General features: G+C 41.4%; 1 protein-coding gene across 1 annotated transcript in view; it reads left to right on the top strand.

The window, feature by feature from the left end:
• Window positions 1-424: 424 nt before the first annotated feature.
• rhd (Rh blood group, D antigen) overlaps window positions 425-10,761 on the top strand; it is a 55,796-nt gene continuing 45,459 nt past the window's right edge. Inside the window, exons 1-2 of the mRNA XM_060847688.1 lie at window positions 425-641; window positions 4,666-4,852. Coding sequence (XP_060703671.1) covers window positions 500-641; window positions 4,666-4,852 — 329 coding nt within the window. The 5' untranslated portion in view covers window positions 425-499. The remainder of the gene's footprint in view (window positions 642-4,665; window positions 4,853-10,761) is intronic.

Here is a 10,761-nt window from a genome sequence, read left to right as displayed (position 1 = left end):
TTTCTGTGTTTGTTTCAGATTTCCAGTTTCCACAGTATTTTGCTCTTATTTGTTCTCCCTAAGCTGGACCCTAAGCGCCTTAATTTGTTCCTGGTGGGTGATCAGGAAGGTGCATAATGTCCATTATCCATGTAGCAATTATCAAAGTCAATAAAATGTAACAACAAATGGATTTGCAGATTAAGATCCTAAATACAAACTTGTATCAAGAGATATTAAAGGAGATGACAAATATTAAGTATGATTTGATTAAAAACATAAATGGGGCAACAAACATACTTTACATGATAGTTAATTTATTCAATGTGTTCATAACTTTGCATCTGATTAAGTCGCAGCCCCTTGAAGATATAGGTGTGGCTAATGAACTTATCTAATAGCAGCTTTCGTTCACGACTACGTAATAATAAACGGGCAAAATAGGAGGACGTTACACATATTCATTTTATTGACATGTAATCGAAAGGAAAAAGTGGCTAAAATATTTAGAAAATCCACAATGTCTCCAAAATTAGGTCCAAACATTGGGATTAGCTTTGGTTTGCTGGCTCTGAGTTTACAATGTATAATCATAGTATTATTCATATTATTTTTGGATTACTCTGAATATACCCCAAAGAAATACATTGCGACATATGCAGGTAAGTGTACTTTAAACTATTTTCTTTGCAGTTAAAATCTTAAGTGTATGTATTTTGTAATGATCAATGCTATGAATTCCTATCCAATAGAAAATGGATTATGATTAAGAAAACTTAGCTCCTGCTGGAACCTTCCTAACTGTCAGATATAGGAAATCTACAACCACACTATTTGGGTTAGATTTGGAATTTAACTTAAGAAGGAAGTACTCTAGCATTCTCCAGCACCATTATTGACCACTAGCAGGCTTTTGATACAGTTAATTAAGCCCCCTTTATGTGAAGGTCAGGAACAAAAATGTTCTCTACATCCGAAGATGTATTAGATTATTATTGCAAATTATGCAGTCAAGAACAAGTACAAATTTCGAGATGAAGATTGGGATGCATGCATCAAAAATACCTGAATTAACAAAGGAATCAGTTCATATTGCTCAGAATAAAAATAAGTAGCTGTAAATATAAAATGTTGCTCCCTGTTTGTACACATGGCCACTTCTTTCATATTAATTAGTTAGTGAAGAAAAAATATAGCTTTGGAATAAAGGTGACAAGATGAGAACACAGAGATCAAGACTAACATTTCCTGAACTTTCAAGTTGTTGTTAAAGAGATGACAGTGGCAGACCTTGACATCAAGGCTGTATTCGACCGCATATGGCTTCAAGGAACCCTAACAAAACTGGAATCAATGGATATCAGGGCGCAAATTCTTCACTGCTTGGAGTCACACGTGGCACATAGGAAGATGGTTGTGTTTGTTGGAGATCAGATATCTCAGCTCCAGGACATCTCTGCAGGAGTTTCTCAGTGTAGTGTCTGAAGCCCAACCATCTCCAGTTGCTTCATCAGTGGTCTTCAGCCATCGTAAGGCCGGAAGTGGGGATGTTCATTAATGATTGCACAGTGTTCAACACCATTCACAGCTCCTCAGATACTGAAAATGTCCATGTTCAAATGCAACAAGATCTGGACAATATCCAGATTGGTTTGGGTTGAGAAGTGACAAGTACCATTCACAACACACAAATGCCAGGCTATTTCCAATAAGAGACAATCTAACCACTGCCGCTTGACATTCAAAGGTGTTACCATCACTGAATCTCCCACTATCGACATCCTTGGGGTAACCATTGACCAGAAACTCAACAGGCTTTGCCACATAAACACAATGGCTACAAGTGCAGGTCAGGGGCTAGGAAAGAGTTCCCCTCATTCCTGGATGGTTGCAGCTCCAACAAAACTCAAGATGCTTGACACCAGTCAGGAAAAAGCAGCCCACCTGATTGGCATTACATACCCAAGCATCCACTCCCTCCACCACTCACGCTCAATAGCAGCAGTGCGTACCATTTACAAGATGCACTGCAGAAATTCACCAAATATCCTTAGACAGCACCTTCCAAACCCATGACCTCTTCCATCTAGAATGACAAGGGGACAGATACATGAGAACACCACTACCATCAAGTTCCCCTCCAAGCCACTCACCAGGCTGATTTGGAAATATATCAGCAATCCTGGAATTCCCTCCCTAAGGACACTGTGGGCCAATCTACAGCACATGGACTGCAGCAATTCAAAAAAGTTGCTCACCACCACCTCCTTAAGGACAATTAGGGATGGGTAATAAATGTTGGCCAGCCAGTGAATATATAAAAACAACCACTCGTTGGGGTATTTAGTGTGCTAATGTCCGATGCTTATGTTTATGTAACATTAGCCCAATGCAACTTTTGGCTTTTCTTACTTCCACATTTTCTTCATTTTTGTGTTAAAGTTCTCTTATCCTTTTTGTATGTCTCTTTGCTCTTCATATCTTCTTTGACTGACATTTGTTAAGTAGGAATGTACACGGCTCACTCTCAAACTTCTTGCTATGTGCAATGGGGAATAACCCAACATCAATCTTTCCCTGATGCACAGCTAACATCATGAATTTTTTATGCTTATGCTCTGAATTATAAGTGAAAACTTTGTTTATTGTTGTTCGTTGGAAGAACTCACTGGAGCAAAACTTCTTGCACCACCACTATGTTCTTTAGGTGTCAAGCTTCAAAAAGTAGTTATATATCCTATTCCAGCATTATTTCTTAATTCATAACATTAATACAGAAAGGAAATTGCACTTAGAAATATGTTATGAACTAAAATGTTACATCTGTAGAGTGCCTTATGCTGTTTCCTTACGTTAATTATTTAATTACCTTTCATATAGTCAAAGAAAACAACAGTGTGTATATAATTAAATAGATTGAATAGCAATCTCCAGTGATTGGAATTATTTATAAACTAGAAAACAAATTTTAATTACTATAGATTAAAGCACAGGACCAATGCCACATTGTTTAAATTACTGGGCAACACAAGTCATTTAAGTTAAAGTATATATTTTATGGTATGTTCTATTAGGCAACATATGAATAACAAGCAAGATCATTATGGGGTATGGATTTTCTCCCAGTTATATTTAAAAAGCAATTGGAACTAAATCATAGGAATTCAAGCAGGATTTAATATGCTCATGAATTTTAAAAATAATTAAATCATCTCTAAACCCAAATGTAATGTTAGCAGGTTGGTGAGCTTGTTTAGCTAGTTTATGGTTTGCTGTGCACCTCATGATTTTAAAACTATATCGCATACTGTTTTAAACATTATCCTGTCAATATCATGTTACTAGTGGCTGAAAGCAGCAAAAGAAAGGCACAGAAATGAAAATGTCTGTAATCTAGGATATAAGTGGAGATGTTTGAACATTATATTCTGACTTCTGACACAACATGTTTGGGCGAGACTATAAAGATCAGTAGCTCACAGCAGTGACTTCCAAGATATGATAAAACCAACCCACTAGGTCAAGTATCAAAATAATTGGGCGTTAAAATCTGGAAGTTCTGATAAGAGAAATCCACAACTGCTTCCTTTTTAAACTCATTTTTGTATTTTAATTAATTAGATATTAATATTTAAACAGGAAGTATCAGAAATGGAAATTAGAATAGCATGAGAAGAATTAGAAATCATGAAGTAGTTTTTAGCCATATGGATTTACATAATTATGTGTTATTATTGCACAAGTTTCACAGTTACATATCACCAAGTCAAGTTTGGAAGCATTTCTGAGGAGTTCATGGACAGCCAATTTGAACAGCAAAATCCAACAATATGGGTGAATGAGCATGAGCTTTGGTGGTATTGCTTGAGGGACAGAATGTTAGTCAGGGCTTTGGGAGAACTATTTTCTCCACTTCAAACACTGACCTTGAGATCTTCAGTGTCCACCTGATCCATAGATTTGTGGACGATTAAGAACACAAGTTATTTGGTATTGCAACAATAAACATTGGTACACAGAGCATGTTCACAACGGAATCCAGATTCAGCATTAACTGCTGTAGACTTCAGACAGATTCCTCTTTCCTGGAAGTGTTGAGCTTGGAGGCGGGAGTGACAAACACAAATCTCACCACCATTTTGCCTCTAATGGAATTACGTTTGCCATGGGAAGATACATGGTCAAGCTTCTCAGCTCACTGTCAATGGTCACTCTTAATTGACCAATTGAGGGTCTCTGCTTGATGTTGGGATTCTCTCAGCTGTGGCCAGTCTTGCCTGCCTTGTGGTGCGCATAACCCAGAGTGAAATTGTGAGAATAGCTTGTCAGCTAGTGAGGGCATTTCCTCAATCAGTGCCTGTTTCTGGGTATCCTACCAACGTCAATCATGATTTCCATTGTGCAAGAGCACAAGCATTTGTCAAATGGACAGCTCTTCCTGGGCAGGTGAAGGGTGGCCAGTGGTGCCATTATTAGTATTAGATTTGGTGAGTTTTCCCTGGCTCTCCAACTGGATGACAAAACTCTCAGTCCATCAAGGTTCTATTAGAGTGAATCTTCAGAATTTTATAACATAGATATGAAAGATAATTTTGGTTTACACAGACACACACACACACAAAACTATGATGATCTCAAAAAACTCAAAGTACTGCATTTCCCTCTTCCTCCTTTTTACAACAATAGTATTTCAAGATGTCAATACAATGGTCTTTCTTGGCTTTGGCTTCATGACTACATTCCTGAAGAGATACGCACGGAGTGGCATTGCCTTTACCATGCTTCTTGCAGCCTTTGCACTTCAGTGGGCCACAATCCTTGAAGGTTTGTTCTTTGACTTTAAGAACCGGAAGATACAAATAAACATGACCAGGTAAAAGTTTCTTTGTACCTCATTATTAGAACAGACTTTAAACTAATACTTTGTTCAGAATGTGAAAATTCTCAGTAAATCTATGTTTTATATTTTTGTTTAGTTACACCTGTAGCCTAAAGTAAATTGCATTGGAATAGTAAATAATTCTATCTGTAATGGGATTATTTGAGAATACAGCCATTTTGAGAAGCTCTAAGACAGCTCACTTGAGCTTCTCTTGATCAGGTCTTTGTTTTCCAAGGAGATCATCTGTATTTGAGCTCAGGACCAACTACATTGATATCTCCTGCTGGGTAGGAAATGTTGACTTGTAAAAACCGAAAGCACTGGAGAAACTTAGCAGTGAGTTTTGAGAAGGTTTTAGCTTAGGTTTAGGTTCTGAATGTAGGTTTGCTTGCTGAGCTGGAAGGTTCATTTCCAGACGTTTTGACATTCTATTAGGTAACATCTTCAGTGGGTCTCAGGCAAAGCACTGTACATGATTCTTACTTTCTATTTATATGTTTGGGTTTCTTTGGGTTGGTGAAGTCATTTCCTGTGGTGATGTCATTTCCTGTCCTTTTTCCCGGGTGGTAGATGGGGTCTAACTCGATGTGTTTGTTGATAGTATTCTAGTTGGAATGCCATGCTTCTAGGAAATCTCGTGCCCTAAGATGAATGTGTTGTCCCAATCAAAGCGGTGTCTTTCCTTATCTCTATGTAAGGATACCAGTGACAGAGGGTCATGTCGTTTTGTGGCTAGTTGGTGTTCATGTATCTTGGTGGCTAGTTTTCTGCCTGTTTGTCCAATGCAGTGTTTTTCACAAAACGACATGACCCTCTCTCACTAGTATCCTTACATACAGATAATGAAGGACACCACTTTGACTGGGACAACATATCCATCTTAGGGCAAGCCAAATAGAGACACGCACGAGAATCTACCAACAAACACATCAAGGTAGACCCCATCTACCACCATCTGAGAAAAAGAACAGGAATTGACGTTGTCACAGGAAATGGCACCACCAATCCAAAGAAACCCAAACATACAAATAGAAAGCAGGAATCATGTACAGTGCTTCGCCTGAGGCCCACTGAAGATGTTACCTAGAATGGTGACAAAATGTCTGGAAATGAACCTTCCAGCTCAGCGAGCAAACCTACATCCAGAAACCCAGCAGTTCTGGCAGCATTGGTGGAGAGAGAATCAAATTTGATGTATTGTTGTTCTGAAGAAGAGTATTATTGGATTTGAAACATTAACTTTGTTATATGCTGTCAGATCTGCAGCATTTTTCAAGCATTTTGTTTTTATTTCAGATCATCAATATTTTATTTTTATGTTAATGTTCACTTGATACTTGATAGTTGGAAGGTTCAATGAGATTGCTTATGATTCTAAACATTGAACAGAGTAATATGTTGGATCAATTGTGACCAATATGTTCTGAAATTCCTATTAAAATGTCTGAAACAATTCCTCTTCTGACAGGTTTCTTCCTTAGCATAATTCCCAGTACACTGGGAAAACATTGCTGGGAAAATATTTGTTCATATCATAGAATCCCTACAGTGTGGAAACAGGCTATTCAGCCGAACAAATACACACTGATCCTCTGAAGAATATCGCACCCAGACCCATTCGTATATACTATTACTCCACATTTTCCCTGACTAATACACCTAACCTACTCATCCCTGAAAACTATGGGCAATTTAGCATGGCCAGTTCACCTAAACTGCACATCTTTAGACTGTGGGAGAAACCAGAGCACCTGGCAAAACCCATGCAGACATGGGGAGAATGTGCAAACTTCTCACAGACAGTTACCCAAGGCTGGGATCAAACCCATGTCCCTGATGCTGTGAAGTAGCAGTGCTAACCACTGAGCCACAATGCCATCATTATATTTGATGAAGAAGGATAAATTATATTATTACCACTTTTTAGCATGATTACAATTGAAATGTCGCATACTTACGTCTTAATTTATCTGGTATATTAATGACATTGCTAACTACATTTCCCATTATTACAGGATAATACAGATAGCAATTAGTGGAAGCTGTATGTACTCAGTAAACACAGAGTTGGCATGAAATAAATTAAGCACAATATTAGAGATATCCTGCATCTCTAGAGGTTCTGCTGTTTTTGTTTGAGCCAATAAAATCTGTACACTATTGATGGGAATTTAGAAAAATTGTCCATGGTTTTGTAAAGACTGATCAACAGCCTTTCTGGTCTTGAAAAATTTATGGGTGGAATTTTTCCAGTCCCTGAATGTTGTGGACAATAGCAAGTCAGTTGGGAAAAAATGAGATTTTCAACTTAGAGAAATGAAGTTGGATTTTCCACCCAATGTTTGAACGGTGAGGCAAGAATCTTGCTAGTGAGTGACGAAGACTCATTCGCATGAATTAGCATCTCATTATCACCTTTATACACACTTTTCTATTCTTCCATGCAGCAGAGAAAAACTAACTGCCAACAATTCCTCAAACGAAAGTCAGAACAGGTACCAGCTGACTGTGGTCCTCTGCCATCTTGGCCAGCATTGCCCAACATCTCAGAGCATGCTCATTGGGTAGCTATTACCAACACCACTTGTTCAGGGTGGTAGGCACCAGATATACATGAGCCTCACCACATCATTATGGCACACTTCTGACTCAGAATACAGACATCCACTTCAATGCTGCACTTTCAAATGCATCGCCACTTGCATTGTAATGCCATTGCTGCCAGGCTGACTTGCATGCAGATCATTGAATGGTGACATTCCTGATGAAGGGCATATACAGTCATTACAGCACTTAAACAGACCCTTCGTTCAACTTGTCCATACTGACCAGATATCCCAACCCAATCTAGTCCCACCTGCCAGCACCCAGCCCATATCCCTCAAAATTCTTCCTATTCATATACCTATCCAGATGTCTTTTTAATGTTGCAATTGTACCAGCCTCCACCACATCCTCTGGCAGCTCATTCCATACACGTACCACCCTCCGCATAAAAAAGTTACCCCTTAGGTCTCTTTTATATCTTTCCCCTCTCATCCTAAACCTATGCCGTCTAGTTCTGGACTCCTCCACCCAGGGAAAAGACTTTGTCTATTTATCCTATCCATGCCCCTCATGGTTTTATAAACCTCTATAAGGTCACCCCTCAGCCTCCGACGCTCCAGGGAAAACAACCCCAGCCTGCCTCAGCCTCTCCCTATAGCTCAAATCCTCCAGCCCTGGCGACATCCTTGTCAATCTTTTCTGAACCCTGTCAAGTTTCACAACATCTTTCTGATAGGATGGAGACCAGAATTGCACACAATATTCTGACAGTGGCCTAACCAATGTCCTGTACAGCCGCAACATGACCTCCCAACTCCTGTACTCAATAATCTGACCAATAAAGGAAAGCATACCAAAAGCCTTCTTCACTATCCTATCTACCTCCGACTCCACTTTCAAGGAGTTATGAACCTGCACTCCAAGGTCTCTTTGTTCAGCTACACTCCCTAGGACCTTACCATTAAGTGTATAAGTCCTGCTAAGATTTGCTTTGCCAAAATGCAGCACCTCACATTAATCGAAATTAAACTCCATCTGCCACTCTTTAGCCCATTGGCCCATCTGATCAAGATCCTGTTGTAATCTGTGACAACCTTCTTCGCTGTCCGCTACACCTCCAAGTTTGATGTCATCTGCAAACTTACTAACTATACCTCTTATGCTCACATCCAAATCGTTTATATAAATGATGAAAAGTAGTGGACCTAGCACCGATCCTTGTGGTCCACTGGTCCACTCCACTGGTCACAAGCCTCCAGTCTGAAAAACAACCCTCCACCACCACTCTCTGTCTTCTACCTTTTTGAGCCAGTTCTATATCCAAATGGCTAGTTCTCCCTGTATTCCATGAGATCTAACCTTGCTGACCAATTTACATGAAACCTTGTTGAATGCTTTACTGAAGTCCATATAGATCACATCTACGGCTCTGCCCTCATCAATTCTCTTTGTTACTTCTTCAAAAAACCCAATCAAGTTTGTGAGACATAATTTCCCATGCACAAAGCCATGTTGATTATCCCTAATCAGTCCTTGCCTTTCCAAAAACATGTACATCCTGTCCCTTCTGAAGTGCCAATTCTCCTGCTCCTCAGATGCTGCCTGACCTGCTGTGCTTTTCCAGCATCACACTTTTCAACTCTAATTTGAATGCAGGCACAGTTGTGTGGCTCATGGATTAGAGTAACTGGTTTCTCAGAGGCCTTTGCTTGCTGAGTTAGCACTCATTCACTTTATCTCTAACTGGATGCTCAAACATTCCTGCTTTGCCTTTTTGCATAATATTGCACCATTCAAAACTTACAGATTCTCCATACATCATCTTGCTTTCCCATTTATTAGTGCACAATTCAGGGCAGCTTGTCAAACTAGTCAACAGTAATCCATCAAGGAAGCAGACATGTTGCTTTATGATAATGGTACATCAATGTTGTACTGCAGCATGTGTCAGCAGTTTTCATGGCAAACACACAGTATGTGCATCAACCAAATAATCATGTATCAAAGTCAGGAATTCTCAGCCAGGTCAAGGTGGTCTGTCATCAGTCGGCGCTCCACGCTTGCAGCAATGCGCCGGCACCTAACCTCTCTACAGTCAGCCCTGCTTCAGCTGAGGGCCACAATCTCTCAGAATTGCAAAGGACCCATTCTGTACTACATCCTCAGGAGAATTCATACCCTCAACAAACTGTATTTCAACTCCATCTCAAACATCAAAAACTGTAAGAACAACAAACTTTTATATACCCACCTCCATAACCAGCGCTCCTCAAACATTCCAGAATATTCCCCTGGCCTCGGAAACTTCTCAGACACCATTAGCCATGCGGCTGATGCAGCTGCCACTTCCACGCTGATTGATAATGTCACTTCCGCCCCCATCATGGCCACTCCCAGAACCACTTCCGCCCCTCACAATTCCTCATGCATCACACGTGACACCACTTCCGCCCCTCACATCATCGCTGATGCCACACGCTCAGTGACTTCCGCCATCCCTTCCACCTCCCCCCCCCCCCACCCCACCAGCGCCTCTCACCTGCATTCTGCTGACACGCCCCTCACAGATCCCACTGTCACTATCCCCACACCCCAGAACCCCGGGGCGATCACTACCCCTGCTCATGACTCCACCCAAATTCCCCCCACTGCCACACCCACTCCAGTTACAGGTTCCGCCCCCACTCCCAGCTCCACACCCACACCAGATCCCAGATCCCAGCTCCCAGCCCTGCCGAGTTTTCATCATCCCCCCAGACCTCCCACTCACTGAGGATGAACGATCAGTCCTCAGCAAAGGACTCACCTTCATTCCCCTCCGTCCATGCATCAATGAATTTAATACACGCCGTGACGTCGAACACTTCTTCCGCCGCCTCCGCTTCCGAGCTTACTTTCACAATCAGGACTCCTGCCCACCTTCCGAGGACTCCTTTGCCCACCTCCAACACACTGCATCCACCTGGACACTCCGCTCTGGCCTATGATCTGCCCTCAACCTCTTCATTTCCAACTGCCGCCGGGACATTAACCGCCTCAACCTGTCTACCTCCCCTCCCCCACTCCAGCCTCTCACCCTCACAACGCGCAGCCCTCCAATCCCTCTACTCCAATCCCAACCTCACCATCAAGCCAGCAGATAAAGGGGGCGCAGTGGTAGTCTGGCGCACTGACCTCTCCACTGCTGAAGCCAAACGCCAACTCTAGGACACCTCTTCCTACTGCCCCCTCAAACATGACCCCATCCCCCATCACCAAACCATCATCTCCCTGACCATACAGAACCTCATCTCCTCAGGAGATCTCCCACCCACAGCTTCCAACCTCATAGTCCAGGAACCCCGCACTGCCCG

This window comes from Hemiscyllium ocellatum, chromosome 30 (assembly GCF_020745735.1).
Source record: "Hemiscyllium ocellatum isolate sHemOce1 chromosome 30, sHemOce1.pat.X.cur, whole genome shotgun sequence".
In the NCBI taxonomy this organism is placed as follows: domain Eukaryota; kingdom Metazoa; phylum Chordata; class Chondrichthyes; order Orectolobiformes; family Hemiscylliidae; genus Hemiscyllium; species Hemiscyllium ocellatum.
Note: the sequence above shows the minus strand (reverse complement) of the source record. Positions and strands in the feature narration are given on the sequence as shown.